The following is a 21348-nucleotide window of genomic DNA, read 5'->3' as shown; positions in this document are numbered from 1 at the left end:
TAAGCAGGTTCAGAGACAGAGGATTATCCCTGCTTCCCCACGTGTCAAGTGTAGCCACACTGCTGCAGTGCCAAGGGGCTGGTGCCGTAGAAATAGGACTCATTACTTAGTTAACAGAGAAGTTTGTTGCCATTCATGCTCCTCGTTCTGTCTCGCTGATGTTATTTAAATGTGAAGCTAAAAATAAATATTAGACCTTGCTTGCCAATAGGCACGGTAAGGAATTTTACTCCCCTGAATGCTGCCTGGGGTTAGCTTTGGTTGGCTATTTGTTGCATCACGTTTCAACAGTATGGACTGCCACAGGGAAGGTCCTTTGGGCCACTGTGATCCCAGAGAAGCTGAATGTCAGCGCCTAGGGTGAATTTAACCACAGCATGATGAGCTGGAGGAGTGGGCTGTAATAATCTGCTGTGAGAGAAAGCAGAGCCTAAGTAGGGCCTTGTCAGTAACAGAAAAGAAACAAGATTGTTTTCCAGGCTGCCCTAACCATGACCTTAGGATAGGGATTTCTGACTGACCCAGTGCCATGAAGCATTAAAAACGCAACAAATGATCCACTGGGCTCTCACTTCTTGACCTCCCTGCGAGGAGAGAAGCTTTTCTAGCTCTCACTGAGAGAATGATATCATTTCTGTAGTTATCTTTACAGCTTTCAGACTGAGTTTCTCACCTGCTTAAAGAGAACTGCAGCAACCACTATAATTTCTTTCAGTTATTTTCCTGGTTTAGGATATCGGTTCTTGCACTTCTGACATTTGTTGATGGGCCATCAACAATTCTACATGAAGAATGTAGAATTACCCATCTGATTTCAGTTGTCTTTTACTAATCTGTCATTTTGTTCAGATATCCAACACATAGCCCTTCTTTAGGACTAGGAGGTTTGGCACCATTGTGTACAGAGAGTAGGCAAAAAGAGGGACAGTTTTTCATGAGGAGTGGACTTGGTAGTCTACAAGTACAAAATCTTCCAGTCTCTCAGCTGTGACCCTGTTACAGAAATCACGTTCACCTCCTTCTCTGAGTGGCTGGCATCATAAGAGAACAAAGGCAGTAAAGGTGGATTTGGATATAGGTCTGGATAAAGTTGCATGCTCTTCCCAAATTGTCTGTGTAGGTAATGCACTGCATGATACAAACAGGTGTTGCCACCTGCAAATGGGTGTTGCAGGTGTGTTCCTGGTGTTATAGGTCAGGGTCTGAAGTGCATCCTCTATCACTAAGTAAAACAAACAGTGTGTCTGGAAGCCAAATATACCACTGCAGCAGTTTCAGTGGTTATGCTCTTTGAGTTGCATCTGTATATTGACTTTAAAGTCTTTCAGCGTCACTCTGCTGGTTGCAGGCTGCCCATATTATGGTTATTCTGTGCTGCTGTACCATAGACCATTGTGATCAGCCTCTGGATGCTCCTAAATTAAGGCAGACCATCTTTTACTCCTAAGAAACCTCCAAAACCCAGCTGCAGCCATAAAGCTGCTATCAAATGCAAGCTGGCTGCAGTTCAGAATCGGGGCCAATATTTTTAACAGCATGAAATTTTGTTGTAGGCCCTCTGGAAGGATTCCGTATATGAAATGTTGAACTGGAGCAAAATCAAAATTGAAGTCCCCTGTGTAGAAAAACGGGTGAAGAAAAGGTTGGCTGTGTTTGAGAAGGGAGATGCATCTCTCATATGTACTACAAATAGTACCTGATAATAATAATTTGGAATAGGTGTACCTTTCTTTACTGTTAACAAATGCATTATAATGTCATGACCTCCTTCGTCCTAGTTGGCATCAGTAGAACATACTGACCACATCAATCTCATCAACATAATCAGAAAATAACTTGATATTTTATGTTAGTAATTAAATCATAAACTCTACCCACTTTGTATGGGCCTGAACTTCCACATGTACTTTCATATTGCCACTGGCGGCTCTTTGTTTGCATTACAGCAGCCTGAGAGTAAACGAAAGGCAAGATCCAAGATAGGAAGGCAAATTGTTTTTGCAAACATGGCAAAGAAAGTGTGTGAAATCAAATGCCAATATTAATGCATGACATCTGCTCTCTGCTCCAGCTCTGAGTAAAGTAATCCAGTCCTAATTACACACTGCTGTGTCCTCTACCAGCTAAGGAGAATGGTGCAGCCACTCTTAGTACTGGTATATAAATTTCTTTCTGGATCTGATAGATACATTAGATGCAGGGCAGGCTTTTCATTTTTTGGCTGTCAGTTGCTTTGGGTAGCACAAAGAGTGGGGAGGAGAAAGGTTGCAGCAAGAAAAGATCAAAAATCTTCCAAAAAGGACTCTGCTCCTAGAATAAAAATTTTTCCTAGAGAACTTTCCCTGCAGACCTCAATCAATATTATTCTCATCTGAGTGCACATATTATTCATTAAGAAATATTGGCAAGATGTGCACTATAGTGTATGCCTTCATTACAGCCTCCACCTGCCTGCTTTTATCAGAAGATCTTCCGTAACTTTCATCTTCCATAACTGTTTCTGTCTTTGGATTCAGAGCAAAATCTTGTAATTTCACAGGATGGATTTATATTTAAAAAAAAAAAATGAAAAAGAAAAAAGAGTCCTCACTAAAATATTCATCTCTTTGGTTTGTGTATAAGTATTCCCGTCTCACAAGTTTAATGGATCAAGAAGATTATCACCATTAAATTCAGATTGAACTGGATACTGATGAAATCATGTGCAAAATGCAGCCCAGTGCAACAGACCCTCACTGACATGGGAATAGCTGGAATTCCTCTGTTGTGTGTTCAGCTGCCATACCATATCCTTTGTGTGCACCTACTGCTATTGTGCCAGCAGCCATTTTCCTATGGAATCAACATTTTTGGATGACATGTTGTTAGAATGATGATATGAAGACCTGGCAAATGTCATCCATGCCAAGTAGAGGCAGAGGGAGCCACAAAACATGGGGGACTGGCAGTGTTTTAGGATAGTGTCATCACAAAGAAATGCAAGCCTGACATCGCATTTTTTCTTTTCAATTCCTGTGTTTCTCTCTCTGACTATTCTGTGTTAGTTTTGCCTGGTCTCCTTAGCTGCAAGACAGTGAAGAAAGAAACTATCTTATTGAAGAAAGGCACTGGGATTTTTGGACAGTATGTCTTGCTCTAGCTCCAGGACCGGGACTCCTGTGCACTGCTGCAGTATAAGGAAGAGATGATAGTAACAGATTATGAAGAGACAGCTCCATGGCTCTGTCTCTGTTCACCCATCTCACATTTGATTAGTCTCTGCTTGACATCAGGCTGGGAGCAATAAGCTCTGATCATAACAGAGTATGTGGCAACAAGCCCGAGAGCTCCATGTGTCACTCCAGAACCAGACACTGTCTCACTGGATTCCTCCATAAAACAACTGAGGCAGATGTATGGATGCCAGATTTGTCTTTCAGGTCTACTTACTACACCCCCCAAGGTAAGGAATAAAAGGCAGGAGTACCTGCAGGAAAACATTGCCGTAGCAATGAACTTTGAAGTAGAGAAGGATACACAGGAAAGTCAATTATTGGTCCAGATGAAAGTGAGGGACATTATAGAAACAGTGTCACCAGAATTTACTCATAAGGTTTGGGGTGGTTTTTTGTTGGGGTGTGTACGCTAAGGATTCTTTCACACTTACTTTAAAGAAACTATGCACAGGTACTGCTGGGTGAAGAGGTGGCAGAGTCAGAGTCTATGTGTTGACTTGCTTAGAAAGTTTGGGCTAAAGACACATTCCTGAACTTTAGCTCAACTTCAGTTTGATATGAATTGAAATTTTACATCACTGTTGAGAACTGATTGACTGTACAACTGACAGAACATGTCTCACTTGAGCCTGAGAAAGTTTTGAGAGGCAGAAGGACAAAGGAGGCTTCTGCTGGAAAAGATATATCTCCTCCATGTATTGCTTTCCCTGGAGCCCAGGGGGATCCAGCTTCTCCCAGCTCCTAGTCTGGACCTCCTCTAAAGCCATTCACTTGGGTCACAGATTCCTACAGCCCTTCTCCCTAGCTGGTGAGAGGCTGATGGATCTGCAGTGTGTCAGACCCAACCTGACCCTCCAGCAGTTTATATCCATTCACAAAACCTTTCTGATGCTGGTTTCTCGTGTACAAAAAAAACTTCATGGAGTTCATTGAAGCTGAGCTGTTCAGGGTAGGGCACAGAATCTGCCTATTAAGCTTTTTATGAAACAAGAAGTAGACCACGAATTTAAATCTTGTTACTGTTATTTAAAAAAAAAAAAAAAAGAAAAAAAAGAAAATTAACTTTATGCTATGGAGAACAGCAGCAAAACTTCTGAATAACTAATTTATCCACTGTAAATTTCTCTAAAAGGTCATTACAGACTGTAAAGCCTAATGGCTTAGAGTGCCAGCATTATATCATAGTGGTAAAGAACTCATTCTCTAGAGGTAGTATTTTTGAAGCTTTGCCATTTTTCTTTTATCAAAGGAAATGCTGTATTTTTAACATGATTTTCTTTTTTAAATAATAGCCTGTATTTATGATAATATTTAAAAATCATTTCACGCAAAACATAGTAACAGAATCGAGTGATTTATTTTCACAATGTATAGGCAGAGAAGTTAAGTAGATCAAGCCAGAGTTTAGAAATAATTGAGGTCTGTAGATCTCAGGTATGTATTTAAGTGGTCTTTTGAACTGCCGCCCGTGTTCTGTGTGAACATAACTTTTCAGAGCACTTGCGTTTTTCCTCCTTTACAGGACTGCTGAATTGTGGTATAAGGTCAAGCCCATGGTCACTCTCTTCTGACACTAGCAAGGTAGGTGCAAGCAATTCTGAAATGGGTAATAATGCAGAGATGTTTTGTAGCTAATTTAGTATAGAGCTGTGTAAATTGTCTTGGTTATTTGTGTGAATTCAAGAAATAAAACCCAAGTGTCTAAACCGGCAGACAAAAGTCTCTTCTGCTGAGAAATCTGATTTTGAAAATAACTGCTAAATTCACCACGTGCAGAATAGTCTTCGGTATGGCCTGGTGCTGCTACGCTGTGGGATTCTGACTGGCACGTGACTTAATCACCTTCACTCTTGTTTTGATTTTTTTTTTTTTAATCCTGTCAGCTGAAAGATAAAATAAAAAACATATTAACCTCCCTGATGAAGCTTTATAATTCCCAACACTGAAACATTAACCAAGTCCTTAATTAAGAGAGACTGAAAGTAGAAGAATGCTTTTATGTCATTAGCTGGTTTTTGCTCCAGTCATCTGCCTCATTCAAGCATAGGATAATATGAAACCTCACGGGTCTGCTAAAGGCTTGACTTAAGTATATTGCGGACTCTGCAATTTAATAAGGATGGCGTGTTGTTCTTAAGAAACTCCATTTCCTCTTGCTTGTGCTCAAGTAAGAGGAAAAAAGTAAGAGCAGCTAGTGAGCAAGAACCTCAAGTTAGACACAGAGGTCCGAGCCCTAGGCCTTGCTGCACAAAGGTGTGTTTATTCCTGTGTGCCTTTTCCCTCACGCACCAGGAGTAGCAGGAATTAGTATTAGACCAGAAACTTTTCTAGGCAGAGCACAGCTGTTCTCTTTTTTCTGTAGTTTCTGCAGTATTGAGCTTGATGACTTCTCAGACCTGCCTAGACAAGATGTGTGTAAGGTACCACAATTGAATGAGTAACAGTGCACATCAGTGATAAACTGGCACCACAGCAACAGTGTTGTCTGGTCCTCCTCCAGCAGCGAGTTGTTTTAGTGCTTTGTTCCAGAGAACGGAGGGTTGGGGAACTGAGGCTTATTCCCAGACACTGATCTGTGAGAAGTTTTCCCAGTAACTCGTTATGGCGCTGGTTACCTACATAAAGCACTTTTTAAAGGAGTAATATAGATATTCCTCTCTAGTGTCAAGGTACTAAAAAATAAGTGTGGTAAAATTCTTCATATGAGGCTTTTAATCTACTGGGTGAAGGAGGCTCAAAAATTACTGAAACTTTCTCACTCCTCTGAAATTACTCACTGAAGAGATATAATGGAAACACATGTGGGGCAGTGCTTCACCACACTAAAAAAGTCATTTACCTGAAGTGGGGACCTTTACACTGGGGTTCGTCTCTTCACCTTATTAAAGTTGTAAACCTAAAAATCCCCGTAACTGTACCTGTAGGATTACAGCAGACTGTTCAAGCTGCAGGATGTGCGTTTGGGAATGGAACATTTTGGTGATTTTGGCATCATTATTTTTCTCCCCTTGTGTGACGCTTTCTCATGCGCATACATATGTGCAAAATTCTCTCTTGCTTTTTCCCTCCACTTCTTTCTTCTTCATCCCCCGTGACCACATCTCTCTCAGCTCAAGTGCGAATATCATTTCTTAAGAATGACTCCAAAGTCAACATCCATTTCCTCAGTTTCTTCCCATTCTATCCTTGACATCCCAAGAGTGACCTTGAGCTCCAATGCATGCAGACAAACGCCTGCTACTCAGTAGGTCTGTGATTCAATGAAACCTCATCATCCCTGTGGCAAGCTCAGAATTAAGGCTCAGGAGTTGCATATTAAGATCCTGAAATTCTGGCTTTGCACCCAGAAGTCTCCTTGGCCACACTGAAAAAAGGAACGGGCTCAAGGACCAAAAGTACACTCAGAAATGAATTGATGCATGATCTTCTCCAGGGTCAGTATTTTTCAAGTGCTGCTGTGTTCTTTCAAAAGAGAAAAAAAAAAAAAAAAGAGATTCATGGAGTTAGAAGGACCAAGTTCCTGTGGGTGCAGTATGAGCCACAGAGTGGAAATTAAAGACCAGAGAATTAACAGGGTTTGTTGTGTTACAAAGCTGAAAGCATTTCTATCCTTATATGTGTGTACTCACAGAAAAACATACTGCACTAATGAAACACAACTTTATGTTCCCAGTCATATTTATGCTTGCAAAGAATGAATGTAGCTCAGGAAGTTTGTTGCCAAGCAGTCTTAGCTCTGGGTTTGTTCGGTTTATTGTAGGGATGAAGAGGAAGTGCTTGTGGGGTTTTTTCACCCCCTTGGCTATAGGTGATGTGTACAAGGTGTGCCTTAAAGAGAGTGGGTAGAGTTGCCAAACAGGCAAGTTTATTAATGGATATCTTGACGTGGGTGAATGTGAAGATGGGGAACTGAGGAGGCGATAGTTCCCATGAGAGGGTGTGCAGTATTTTCTCCCCTGAAATCTATCAAAAATTGTCTGTCTCCCCTCAAGGGGAACGAGCCTGAACAAAAGTCCAAAAAAAGGCAACATGGGAGGACCTAAATAAAAGCTAATAGATGAGCTGAGCTAATATTAGTTTCCTGATATATAAAGCCAAATGGATTAATGGATCAGCTCATGCATTGCCTAAGGAAACAAAAAGAAAATCTTCAATACTTCTGTGCACATTGAGGGCATGAACAATAAAGGTCTTTAGAAAGTAAAAACCTAATTTGGGGGAATCAATTACTACTTCTTTTTTTCTTACACTTTTTTTTTATTTAAAGAAAGTTCATAGAGAGGTAAAATTTGGGTAACACTCAAACCAGAAGTCATGCGTCTCAGACACTACAATGATGGTCGATCTCGGCTTGCATCAGTCTTGCCTGAGCTCTTTTCAGCTTTCCAGCTTCAGCTAATGGAAATCAAGCCCATCATGGTAAACGTAGGAAGCAAGTACATTAATAGTGGGCACTAACATTAATTCAAATGGTAAACAATTCAGAACTGTTCCCAGCACATACCGGATTATGTATCATCTTACCTTCTGCTTCAGAGGGCCACTTCTTTCACAGGTTTTTAAAGTACAGAAGATTGTCTGCCACTGAGTTTTCTGCTTTGGTAAACTATTTGCAAATTCTGCTTTGCTCCCCATCAGTCCTATATACTTTTTTTCTTCTTGGATTTGGTTGCAAGCACTTTCACTCCAGAAGTGACAGCACGGCAATGCCAATCTGTTCCTTACTTTAAAAACAGAGAGGCAGACGGGGCAAGTTTAGCGAAGGCGAGATGTGGGGAATAATTTAATACAAAGGTAGAAAGAAAATTGAGCTTATTTATACAGTAACACGTGTGTTAGAGTAATGCCTCCCTTCCCCGTCTATACGCTCCCCCATTTTCTCTCTCACACACGTATATACACACACACTTTAACTGTGCTTTTGTGTTTTGTCAGAATTAATGAGAAAAGTTCCCTTGCCCTAGGGGTAATTAGTGTCCTTGGAGTTAAATAAGCTAATACTTAGACACCTCTGGCACAGGCAATTATGTTTGTGTATTGAATAATTGATTCAAAGAGGGGGGGAAGGGGCTGCTAATCAGATCTGAGCATAATGAATTGATTTAATTAACAGGGGAATCTGAGGGTCCCTGGGAAATGTGTGCATTTATTCAGCAGCAGGAGAGAGTGCAAAGCACATAAATTGAGAGAGAGAGCGAGCGAGCGAGGCAGGCGGCAAGTGCTTTTGCTTTCAGTGATAGGTTCACATCTTTCCTCCCTCCCACCCCCCTTCCTTTGAATATAATTTTAGATTTAGAGTGAAATCAAGAGAAAAGCACTTTAGAAGCCTGGAAAGCTCTTGCAGTAGCAACAGCAAAGGGGAGAGAGGTTGTGAGCGATCACACGCGATTACATTAAGACAATTTTTGACAGCGCAGGTTGGGGAAGGACGGAGCAGGGGGGAGCAGCCCCCGATATTGGTCCTTCCTTACCTTTTTTCTCCCCCCCCCCCCCCCCCCCCTCCCTCCTCCTTTGATCCCTAAACTGGCATTCGAGCTGCAGCGGCGGGGCCGGGGGCGAGGCGGCTGGTGCAGCAGCCCGGCTCCAGCTCTCCGGCGCCCAGCGCGGCCGTAGCCCCGCCGCAGCGCCGCTCCAAACTCGCGTCCCGGGGCAGCGCCGGGGCTGCCCCCGCGTCGGCAGCGCCCCGGTGGGTGCCCGGCCCGGCGCCTCGCCCGCCCCGGGGCCGCGCGGCGGCGGCTGGAGGGGGAGCGCCCCAAGGAGCCGGAGCGGCGGCGGCGGCGGCCGCCCTCGGCGCCCGGGACAATGGTGCTGGACAAGGAGGACGGTAGGTGGGAGCGGGGCGCGGGGCTCGCCGGTCCCTCCCGGGCGCCCCGGCGGCGGGAGACGGCGGGGAGAGAGGGACGGGCGGAGGGAAGGAAGGAGCGGGGGCCGGGGGGAGCTGCCCCGCGCCGCGGCAGGGCGCTGCTGCCCGGCCTGTCCCGCACCGCTCCGCTCACAAAGGGGTCCCGGGGACGCCCGGAACGGCGCCCCCTCCGCGCCGCCGGGTCGCTGCCCGCGGTGTGCAGGCCGGGCGGGGCGGTGCGGCGGTGACCGCGCTGGGGACACGGCGGCGCTGGCCCCGGCCCCGGTGCGGGCTGCGGCCGGCGGGGCAGTGCCTGACACCCGCAGCCCCGTCACCGGGCCGCCATCAGCGCCGGTGGCCTCAGCGGGTGTCCCCGCCGGGCCAACTCCGGTGGCACCCGAGGCCGCGGTGCCGAAATGCCGCCCCGCGCTCCCGCTGCGGGCAGGGCGGCCCTGCGCGCTCGTGTAAATTGCCGTGGAACGTCCCTGTGTCGGGCTGGCGGGGGGCTCTAACTCGGAAAAGTGGATGCCAGGCTGAAGAGACAAGTAGGAGATGCTTTCCTCTTTCCTTCGCTTTTTTCGCCTCCCCCCCGTCCCCCCCGTCCTTTCTCTTTTCCTTTCCCCCTCCCCTTTTCTTTTGATCTGGAGTTTCTGCCTCAGAACAGTGAGAGTCCGCCCGCCGCGACACCGCCGAGTCGGACGGGGCACGAAGAGAAATGCCGGGCTGGCTTGGGCGATCGGCTGTGTGGGAGGGGGCCGGAGCGCTGACAACGAGAAGGTTAAATGCTCACTGCCCCAGAGAGGTGCGTGGGGAGGGAGTCTCGCTGCACGCTCGTCACATGCCTCTGGGCCGAGAATCCCTCTCCCAGCGTCTTTTTTTTCCCCCCTCCGATTTCTTGAAGCCCTCTGAAGTAAACTGATGTAGTGTTATTAATGGGGTTTATAATGCTCCAGTCGAAAGCGCGTGTGTTGGAGAAGAGGGAATGAACTTATCTAACTGGTCAGCGAGAGATAACAGTAGAAAGACTTTTCTCGTTCCTCACCCCCTGTGCACTAAGGCAAGAGGGTTAAGTAATGACTGAGGAATTAAGCAAGGATAATTTCTTACTAGTATTTGGAACAAGGTTTGTGTTTCTCTCCGACCTCACTTTTGGGGATGACCTGCATTGCAAGAGTCCCCTGAATTTTGCTCGACTGTTGGAGGAAAAGGGAGGAAGGGCTCTTAACATCTCTATTAATACCCCTTAATAATAATAACTGGATGATGTCTTCATCCCGGTGACTCTCTGTCATGGGGTGCCTGCCAACCTGTGTCTGTTTCAGTGTGATTGACGGGCTAACAGCAGGATGCTGCCTCCATCGCAGAGGCGAGAGGCGCAGGTGAGCTGAGAGGAAAAACTGAGATCTGAAGAGGGTTTCATAATGGGGGTATTTGGGCTCTTTCAAGTGTCGCAGACATACTCATTAAACACAAGGAGCTCGGGGCCAGAGTGATGGTGGTGTAAGGAAATGAAACTAGAACCGTTGATTATCCAGACAGTTCTCAACAGCCTCCTTCCAGGAGATTTCATGAGCGGCTGTATAAAAGGGAATAATGGTGGCGATTGTAGAGGTACACAGGAAATTAGGGCAGGGTGCACTTAAAAAGGAGTAAAGTAGGAAACAAACCCCTGATGAGAGAGATGTGGAGATCAGGGCAACAAGGTGCAGTAATGCCTAGGAATCTCCTGTGCTGTTGATGGAGTAGTTATGCTCCAGGAGAAATTATGCTCACTTTTAAAGGTGCACTGGAGAAACGGGGGCAGGACGTGAGCCTGAAAGAAGAAACTTTTTTTATGAAGAGGTTATTTTACCTTTATACATTTCTTTCTGCCTGATTCAAATGGACTCCACTTGCCCGCTCATCTGTGAATGTTAAAAGGGGATGCTGGACCTGCATAGGTTACAAATGGACTAAAATGGAAGCTTTTGCTAACTAAACCAATACCTTTTGAAATCAAGCTTCAATGAGCTTGTTAATAAAAATGGGTCTGTTTTACTCCCATAAATGGCTCCTTTTTTTCTTTTTTTTTTTTTTTTACCCTTTTTTCCCAGAGGCCGGTCTGATTTCTACCATCTAAAAATCCTGGCGTTGTGGCTAGTATCCAATTCTCCCCTTGATTTAAGAGGCCTCGCCATGTAGGGTTTTTCTTTGAGGGGTGTTCTTCTTTTGAGGTCTCTGGCAGCAGTGGGCATATTCATAATTATTACTGTGTGGAAAAGACAGGATTTCAGGATTACCTCTCCCAGAGGTCCTGGTGCATCACAGGGAGGACACTTGCTGCCTTGTAGGTAGAGGTGGCAATGTGCCCCTTGCTTTTGCATCCCTGAAGGCTACTTGGCGAGCTGGTCCACGGCCTCAGAGAGAGCTGCCCCTTCTTCCAGCTCCATGCCAGGGCTGTGGCGCTGCCTTAGGGGTGTGTGCCAGCCCCAGTGCGACACCAGCATCGCCCTTGCAGTCCAATAACTGCTACACGGCTTTGTGAGTGAAAAGCTTCCTTGGCAAGCACGCTCCGTGGTGCCGAGAGGTAGTAGAGGCACAATAATACTTTTCTGCTGTTGAGGATGAAGGGGCATACTGAAAAAAATAACAACAATAATAATGTTTCTGACTTGATGTGTTGTGGCATTGCGTCGAGTTATGTCAGGGAGGTAACAGCATTTTGTGTGTTTGAAGTGACATAATATAACTTGACTGATGCAACATGACTTGATATTAGAAAATACTGGTTTACAGTGGAACTTTGGCAGATATCTTCCCAAAACAAGTGTTAGGAACCGAGAGAAGAGAGACGAGACGGGTGGAGGAGAGAAAGGTCGAGAGTGAAAAACTTCAAGGCTTGCATTTTAGTCAGTTCCACTGCGTAAATCAGTGCAGAATTTGCTGTGGGCAAGCCAACCTACACACCGTGCAGTGCATTTATAAATTTCAAGATAATGAGAGTTAAGATATTTCTCAAACACATAAATGTTTTGATTGCAAAGACCAGATTTCTGCTTAAAAAAGTAAACTGACATCAGGTATCATGATTAATTCCAACAGATTGTGTTAATTGTAGTTGACTTTAATTTCTGTACAAATGTGGTGGGGGTTAGAAAACTTTTTTTTAATTGTTGGTGTGTGAAATGAGTAAGCAGATAAAGTGTTTAAAAAAAAAAAATCTGTTTGCTAAGGGAGTAATCCAGCCTCTGTGACATGATGGAGCAGTAAAGGAATAAAATGTACATTGATCCGGTACCACGTATTTTTTCCTGAGTGCATTATGTCTGCTGGTTTGCTCTGCCACAGAAGTCACCTGCAGCAGACAATGGCTAACTTCATTTTCATCAAAACTTTGCCTTTCTTGTAGTTACCAAATAGTGTAAGTTAAAATGTACCATATATTTTGGGGTAAGTTTGTCCCTTTTGAAGGTGATAGGGTGGAAAAGTACAGAAACACGTGTGGAACATTTTTGGAGTTCACCATTTTCTAGTGGAGACCAATAGTATATTGAAAGTATTAAACTACCTCAAATCTAGAAAAGTCTGAGTTTTTGTTAGTTTTTGCATGGATGCTTTTAACTATTAGACTTTAATCTTTGCAATGAAATCCTCCTTCTTTTTAGCTTGTGACACTTCCTAAAAGAAAGTGATTATTTATGGTGGTTGCACTCTTACTCTAAAATACATATTCAACACTTACAAACAACTATCACTAGGAAACAGGAGTTGTTCGAAGCACTAGATGAAAACAGTTCAATGTAAAACGTTACATTTAACATCAAATATTCTCAAGGACTGTTAGGATTAAGTATTGTGAATGAAGGGGGAAGGAAAAGCCACTTCAGCTGGGGATAAGGAATCTAATTAAAAATCGGTATTAAGGATATATAACTTGAGCCCGCTCTCATGCTCTTTAGAGTACCAGTGTATCAGTTGTAAAGGGGAGGAAGAAGTATCATTAAAGCAGAAATCAAATGTTTTCTCAGATTAAAAGACCATGATGAGCGAAATGGTGCTGTCGATCTCGTAGTGAAGCGTCTGATCCCGCAATCCTTACGAGAGCCATCGGAGACAACAGATGACTTGTCTGAAAAAGGATTGAGAGTTGCGAGAGAAAGGATAAAAGACATGGGCCCCCAACTTGTCACTTTATATTTGGGCCCTGATGGCATTTCTGAAAAGTGGAGCAAACCTGAAAGGGTTTGTACCACATTTGATTAGGTAAATTCATTTTAATATCGACCTAGTGAAAATGGAACTGTATTCTCTGGAGTATTCCCTGAAACTAATACCTACGTGTGAAAACAAACCCAAAATGTTTGTACAGAAAATTAGTATCAAGTTTTAGGTCACCAGAGATGCGTGAAATCTAGCTGGGAGAGCAGCAGGGCTGGTGTAATGCAGCCCGGGTCGGGTCGCCGGCATCAGCTGCGGAGAGTTCTGAGCCTCTGACCTGCCAGAGGTACTGGCTGGTTTCAGACAAAATCCGCGCCCTTACGGGAGCAAATCTGGAGTGTGGCCGTGCTCTGGACTCAGGCAGTCCCGGGGACAAAGCTTGGCGCGGGGTGAGAGGCGGGCGGTGCGGGTCCCCCCCGACCCGCGGCACCTGGGCGGGGGCCGGGCGGGCTGCAGGTGGTGCTGCTGAGCCGGGAAGCCGCGCTCTGCCAGGAAACCCTGGCAGGAGGACGAGAGGGGGCCCTGGGAAACGCGTGCATTTATTCATAGCAAGTGTGCAAGGCTCACCAATCGAGAGGCAGAGGCAGCAGTAGTCAGGCTTAGGTATTCTGCCGTCTCTGAATATAATTTTAGATTTAGATTCTGCTTAAATCCAAAGGGAAAACACTTTATAAGGCTGAAAGCTGTGTAGTTGCAACAGCCAGGGTTATGAGCTATCAAAGGCAATTACATTAAAATAGATTATACTGCGTAAATTGAGCCATTTAGAAGGTGAGAACCAAAGAAACAGCTCTGATCCCCCTTCTTTCTAAATTGCAGTTTTAGTTCCTTGCAATTCTGAGGCACAAAAGTAGGTGAGGCTGCTTTTGTATCTGCAAAGTGCTTTATTTCTGAGTGTAATTCTAACTGAGTGCAATCTAGGTTAAAAGCTGGACAACTGGGTAATTAGAGCTCACTTGCTGCTAAAGGACGATCAGCTGTACCGTAGCTCATTTGTGTTCCCAGAGACTTGTTCTCCTCTCCCCTGAGCGGAGGCTGCTGGAGAAGGAGCATCTGTCCTCGGACTTTTCTTGATTGCGGAGATGATGGTGCTGGACAAGGAGGACGGTAGGTGGGCTGAGATTGTGTAAGCCTGTGCTTGGTGTCTTCCGTGTGCTGCTACTGTAGAAATAAATAGTTTTGAAACAGATGTGCGCTGTGCATATCAGAGTGCTCTGCTTTCAGCTTCTGATGTTTTTCTCTTGTGTAGGTAAAAGCATGCTTGCTTTTTATTTTTTTTTCATCTCTTCTCTGACATGATCAAACCAGTCAAGAAGGGTTTACCCCAGGCTCTGCTTGCTGAAGGACATAGCAGAAATAGCTTGATTATTTTTTTTAATATCTGTTTTGATTTTTCTTTCTGCAAGTTCCTGTAATATATCCATTTTAGCCTGTTTATTTTAACAGCTTTTATTGTAAATCTAATTTTGAGATTTTCTTTCCTTTTCATTGCATGTCATTTGGGTCTCTTTAATGTGCGCCTTCAATATCTATTTCTCACAGCTTTTCTTCATAGCTATAAACATTATGACAATAAGCTAATAAGCTGCTCTGGCAAAAAAAAAAAAGCATTGGTTTATTCTAAGAATTTACTCCCTTCTCTTAATGGCAGAAGTGTAGGTTCATTTGGGAGGTAATTTCATGAATGAAGCTGAAGGAGAGCTTGACTTATTTTAGGACTTCGCATATACTTATTTTTTTAAGGCTGACTAGTCCTTTTCAAGGATGCTTAAAGGGTACAAACTGATGTAAAGGATAACAGACAGTATTAGTTAGTAGCTTGAATGACCCCATGCCATCTTTTACACATTACTTATGAAGGTGTGCAACTTAACTGCTCAGACTCCAGTAGTTTCTGGGATGAACGTGGTAAGTCTAATCACAACTTTTTAATGAGTTTTTTTCTAAGGCTGCTTTGTGGCTTAGGTCTTCCTTCATAGTCTGTACACTGAAAGCAAAGAGTAAAACTGGGGCAGAGCAGAAGGCTTCTACAGCCATCCACATGGGCTTCCATCGAGGATGCTGCCTCTCGCCAAAGACCTTGGCAGCACTTTGAGTACAGAAAGTGGGAACTGCATCTGAACTTCTGACGCACATTTGTAACTTTTATCTCATAATTTCATTTCACCTTTATAAACAGATGAAGTGTGCTGTGTAGCGGATTCTTTTAAAATTTATCTCCGAACTTTCTTTAAGTGTTAAGAAAAGAGTCGTAGGCAGTTGTCATTTGAAAGTAGAAGAAATTACTGAATATTTGTAAGACTGTAGACAGGAGACAGCTTTTCACAGGGAGCAAAAGAGCTTGGAGAAACTGGAAGTTGAGCATTTTGGCAGTAGCATTGATTTTACTTGAATATGTGTATTGCTTTCTAAAATATTTATGAGAAAAATAACTTGTAATTCAGAGTCACTTACTTTCCTGTGTCAGGGTGGTGCTAATCGTGTTTTGTGACTAGTACTGAAAGCTGCCCAAAGCTAATAAGTTGGACCGATACGATTTTTATTCACAACCCATATCTGAACTGAATTAGTGCTGTCCTGGAGAATAATTTGGAAAGAAGGCTTGACTACTGAAAGACCAAAAGTTTCTCTTCTCTCACTCCTCTCCTTGCTTCCCAAAAAAGGGTGAGGGGGGAACACTACCTGATATTTTAGACCTAGCGTTTTGAGGATTTTGTGTCATTAAAAATGTGATTTATAAAATTATCAATCTAGTGTATTCATGCACACAGAATTTGAATCTAGTTTCTTGGACGGGATATGAGGTTTTGTTTCATTCTGATGTGAAGCATTTGGCACAATGACAAAATATGGACTTTTCACTAAGATTTTACACTTTTAAAATATGAGATCAAGCAGAATACATCATTATCAGTGCCCACTTTTATGCAGATTCAATTGGATTTTGACTGAGAGTTGACCAGTGTTAGATCAAAGTCCATGTATGAGTTGTCTTGCCCTTCTGAATTTATTCCAAAACTGGGAAATAATCTTATTTGGGGGAAAAAAAATAAATCACTGGCTTTATTTTTGTTAAAATCTCGTAAGTTCCTTTGTTAACACAGTAGAGCTTTGAAAAAGGGGAAGTAGATGTGGAGCATCTGTTACACATCTTCTAGATCAGCTTTGCAGTTGACTGGACTGTGGATAAAAGACCCACTAAGTGGTTGAGTATTGCTTATGCTGGGAAAACAAATGAAGCTAACGGGTTTCAAAGGCTTTGAAGCAGTGTCACTCTCAGAGGTGTTCAGTTGTTTTCTTTGGCAATATAAGTTGAAGCAAGCTAGTTTACTTTATTAGAGGCATAAGGCTACTCTTGTAACCTTCCTCTGACTAAGATGAATTTGGCTGACTGACCTTATTTTTTCTGGACCACACGTGTTGTGCTGGGTTAGCGGTTTTTGGGGGGGACTTTTTTCCCCTTGTTAGGACTCATCTCTCTTAAAGGACAGCAGCATTTCCCATATTTTGTTAAATCTTCCTTTTCAATTTGTGCTTCCCCATAGAACTATGTTCTGCTATGATGGAGCAATGCAAATCAACTAGAATAGCCCAAATTAATTCTTCACATTGGCGGCAGTGTGATTGCCTGCATGGAATCAATAATGCATCATAGAGGGATCAAATTTTGGAGTATAATGTGTGAATAATGCTTGACACAAAACAAAAATTCAGTCATCATAATAGCAATTAGGAAAAAGCTGCAGCTTATCCCAGCTGTAATCTCTGCTAACAATGAAGCACAGCCTGGTAATCAGCATGTATGGTATGAAATGCACTAATAGAAATCATGGCTCTTTGTTATGTGTGGTGGGGGTGAAAGTTTCCTTTCAGCTAACTTGTGCTGTGTTAACTAGACAGAGTATCCTTCAACCAAATTGTGGAGTGTGTGTGCACTTGTAAAAGCACTGATCAGCTGTGTGTTCATCCTGGTGTTTGCATAGACAGTAGCACCCCAAATCAGGGATCCTTTGTGTTTTCCAGCAGAACTCTGTTTAAATAGATCCCAAGAGTAGGCCAAGCAAATAATATATCAGAGCACTCCATTAAACGTGTACCTGTATGCAAACCTTGGGTTTTATTTTAAAAAAAAATCATAGTTTCTTTAAAAATGAAAAGAAAAATACAGATACTCATTGGTTGTGTGCATTGAGGTTAGAGAATGGGTCTTAGGTTGATGGGAGGTATTTAGGGCAATGAATATTAGGTAATTTGAAACTGGATTAGTAGGAGCAGTTGGGTTCCCTGTTGTGTAAGAGCCCATCTTACCCCTCACAGAAGGAAAAAAAAAAAGCAGCATTTGGAATCAGAAAAGCAGTGAAATTGATTGTATAATGGCAGTCACAGGAATGCTGCCACAGTGCCCTAGCCAGGACAGCAGAGCTGAGTATGCCAGCTGCCACATGGAAGTACCTACAGATAGGTAGATGGATATGGAGAGAGATCTGTCTCCAGCAACACAGGTCCAAGCAATCCTTTTCTGTCAGTAAAAATCATTATACACACAAAAATAAGGCACGTACAAATTGTGCCACGTAGGAACAAGAGCTGTTCTACGTGCTGCTGGGATCTTTTCTTTCTTTTAGTGTACCTTTTTCAGGTATACCTATTGAGGAATCACGCAGAGACAGAAAAGGGGAAATGGCAGGGTGGCTTTTCTGCACATGACATGGAATTTAATTTTTCTTTTGCCTAATATCCCTGAAGCTATCTCTTTTTTTTTTTTTTTTTTTTTTGTATCTCCTTTTCCCCTCTACCTCAAACCTTCTCCGTGGTCCACTGCTGTCTAGCTTACTATGTATAAAGAATGACTATACATCTTCCCAGACATCAGCTTATTCAAAGAACGATTGATAAAGGTCACCAAAGACCTTATTTTTGCCTACTTAGCTGGGTTATCCGTTGGATTTTTGAGGGCTTGATTTTGATGCACGTGGTCTTAGTGCAATTTTGGAGGTTTGGTCTGGCTTTAGTTCATGACACAATGTTCTTTTGTGACTCAAATATACAGGAGTGGATTAATATATTCATGAAGAGGAGATAGGAAGTTGTCAAAGTTGTCAAAGCAGTAATCTGAATAAAACCGGAGCACATTTGGCAGCAGAATAAACCACGAATCTCGGTCTAGCCAGAAAAGACCAAAAAAAATTTGGACTGTTTCTCCAAAGCTGACTAAATGTGGAGATAAGGTAATCTTCCTAGAGGTGCTCTCTGCCCCTGAAGCGGCAAATACCACAAAGCGTGATGGAACCACAGGATAGTAAAGTAATTGCCTATACCTTTCCAAGAAATGCAGGGTACTGCAGTTGGAGCACTGATAACCTAGAGATCCATTTAATAAAATCTCATCCTATGGGCAGAAGAGTGAAAGGAGTTAGCAGGTCTACGAGTAGCAAACTGCTTTGTATAGAAGTATTCCTGCTGGGCAATCAAATACTTCCTAGTGTTTGTTCAGGACTAGATAGCTGAAAGATCTGGGCTGGCATCTGTATAGGGTGTCATCATACTTCATTCCCAGATGCTGTTGACACATGATAATTGTCTGGTTGACATAACAAGCATTAAAACAGTGTAGGGACCTTTTTCAGCTTGGTAATAGGGCAAAAGAAGAAGCTTGTCCTTGGAAATTAGTTTGCTCTAATTTTGGTTTAATACAGTAGAAAGTATACTTGATACCCTGGCAGCAGAACATAATTTGTCTGCTTCGGACTTAGTGTTAAATTTTATTATCTTTAATAGATACAACGTGAACATGTCAGCCTGTTTGTCATAGCCATTCCAAAAATGCTCTCTTATGGTAGAATCTTCAGAAAAATTCCTTTTAAGAGCAGTGCATTATTAATAAAGTAATCCATTAGGTCTGGTGATAAAGGGTCACAGCAGAGTCTGAAATACGTTTCTTAAATGGTTAAGAAATTTATCATGGTTGGAGGATTAATTGATTTCATTTGGAGGCTTTCTTAAGGTTTTCAGGCGTTGTGTTTAGAGATGGTTTTATTCTCTTTGGAAATGTGCTTGCTGCTCAAAGTTTTGCTTCGCTGTCATTAGCATGAACTATTACATTTCTGCTAAAGGCAAACTGTTCTTTTAGTATTATGACTGATTGCATCTGTGAGGAGTCCTACTTAGGTAAAGAATATGAAAGTTTATGGCAAATAAGATATTTTACTTGAAATCAATTCAAAATCAGAATAATGGCATCAAGCATTAAGTGTTGCAGTAGAATAATAAAAAAGGCACTGCAGATGCTGCTAAATGCTGAACTATAAAACTCTAATGGGTCTACATCTTTTAAAAATTGGACAGAATTGTCATAATTTGGAACACATAGACGTTGTTTTAAACCGTATAGAAATCACTGCCCCCAACTTCAGTAATGTGCGTAACTGTTGCCAGGGGATGATTTATTCAGTGAATGTCGCTCCTATTCATTGAAGACTTGGGGGTGGAGGGAAGGGCGTTTAAAAATGAAAGTTGTTCACTATTAGATTAACATAATTAAACCTATAGATGGTCTGAGAACAATTCACCACAGCTACTGTTTTTCAGTTCTCAATGTGTAAGTGCGTGTTTTCCCTGCCTTCCAATGGGATGACTCCCAAGCCCAAGTTTTCAAGCGCGATGTGGGGTGCTATCTGTGCGAACAGATTCTCAGCTCTCCGGTGAATGTTCTTGCAAACTACTTTCTACTCACACTGTGTATCAAAGGAGATAATGGATGCTCTTGTCCAAATTTAGAGGGTTTTTTTAAATTGCATTGAACATTTCTGAATTCTTTACGCCAACGTTCAGAGCTCCTTGCATGGTAATCAAACTCTGAAAGGGTGATCTGGGCAGGGAAAGTACTATTTGCCTTCTTTTTAAACTATTTATATCAACAGTTCTAGTTTCTCTTAAAAAAAAAAAAAAGTGGATGATTGTTGCATATTCATGACTGAACTGCAGAGAACTTGGACCAGAATTAAACAATTAACCCTCTCGCCAATGTAAACATCCATTTGAGTAGAAGCCAGGGATGTTCCTACTTGGTTTATTATGGATCTGAGATATAGAAATGTATTCTGGAGGGCTGTGTTTCTAATAAATAAAAAGGCATAATGAGAATGTAACTGGGAAGGAAGACAAAAGCAGCCATGCTTTAAATTGTTAATGATGGTGCCAGTGGCTGCAGCTTTACCACAGCTGTTTAAATTGATCAGCTAGTGAAAATGCTTTGTTTTGGCATTTTCCCTGCATGTGCAACTCTTTCGAGGGGACTTCTGGAAGCTTTTCAGAAGGGAAGCATGATCTTTTTTAAAACTAAGCTTAGAACATCAGAGTTTCCAGTATTTTGAAATCCAGTATTTAAGGAAGCAGTTCAGTTTTTCTTTTGTAAAAAGTTTTTGGCTCATGAGCCGCTGTTTCCCCTACATTCCCTTTACCACTTTTTTCTTTTTTTTTTTTTTAATTTTTTTCTTTCCCCTCCACAAATGCTGCAAATTGCTCACTACCCATAAAAGCTGAGGCAACAGCACACTTCCTAGCTGTCCTTTTTTCCCCATCTCTATTTTACTGGTGCTGCTGAGCTTGATCAGAAAAGCAGAAAGGGGCTATGTCGATTTGCTATGCATCTTTTGGTCAAGCATCCAGTGTGAAATTGTTCTGTAAAATGTACTTTTTCAGAGGGAACTTGCTACTAATTTATTTCCCGGTTGGCGCTACCTTGCAGCTGACGTGGGTTAACCAATATCTCTTTATTGCTTGTATGCTTTCCCTCTGTTCCAGAGAAATGGGTATGTGTTTCAAAAGGATGAAGTCTCCTCAAGGCAAGTAGGTAGGAGAAGACTGGGCTTTCTGTATGTTGACAAGTGACATGGTAGTTCTCCAGCAGAGGACTGGCTTGAGCCAGTGAGCCTTGGCGTGTTTTACAGAACACCTCCTGCCTTGGGTTCCCCCCCAAAGAGCTCGTGAGCAGACCTACCTGGGACTCTTCATGGCAGGTGACTCGTGGGTAGGCCATGCCTTGAACAACCTGGTTTCCGCCTAATGTACTTGCAGTGAGGGTGGGTGCTGAAC

The 21348-nt window shown here is 42.9% G+C and overlaps 1 protein-coding gene across 4 annotated transcripts in view; it reads left to right on the top strand.

Annotated features, from left to right (window-relative positions):
- The first annotated feature begins 8431 nt into the window (after positions 1–8431).
- LMO1 (LIM domain only 1) overlaps positions 8432–21348 on the top strand; it is a 63436-nt gene continuing 50519 nt past the window's right edge. Inside the window, exons 1-2 of one of the 4 annotated variants that reach the window (XM_027737611.2) lie at positions 9022–9039; positions 14260–14361. In XM_027737611.2, coding sequence (XP_027593412.2) covers positions 14337–14361 — 25 coding nt within the window. In that variant the 5' untranslated portion in view covers positions 9022–9039; positions 14260–14336. Of the gene's footprint in view, positions 9040–9427; positions 9860–13797; positions 14362–21348 lie in introns of those variants that run through there. The other 3 variants (XM_039382437.1, XM_039382435.1, XM_039382436.1) reach the window with 3 other exon arrangements.

Source organism: Pipra filicauda, unplaced genomic scaffold (genome assembly GCF_003945595.2).
Source record: "Pipra filicauda isolate LSUMZ 115617 unplaced genomic scaffold, ASM394559v2 scaffold26_size5592650_pilon, whole genome shotgun sequence".
NCBI classification, from domain to species: domain Eukaryota; kingdom Metazoa; phylum Chordata; class Aves; order Passeriformes; family Pipridae; genus Pipra; species Pipra filicauda.
The sequence above is the reverse complement of the archived record's forward strand: the minus strand, read 5'-3'. Positions and strand labels throughout refer to the sequence as shown.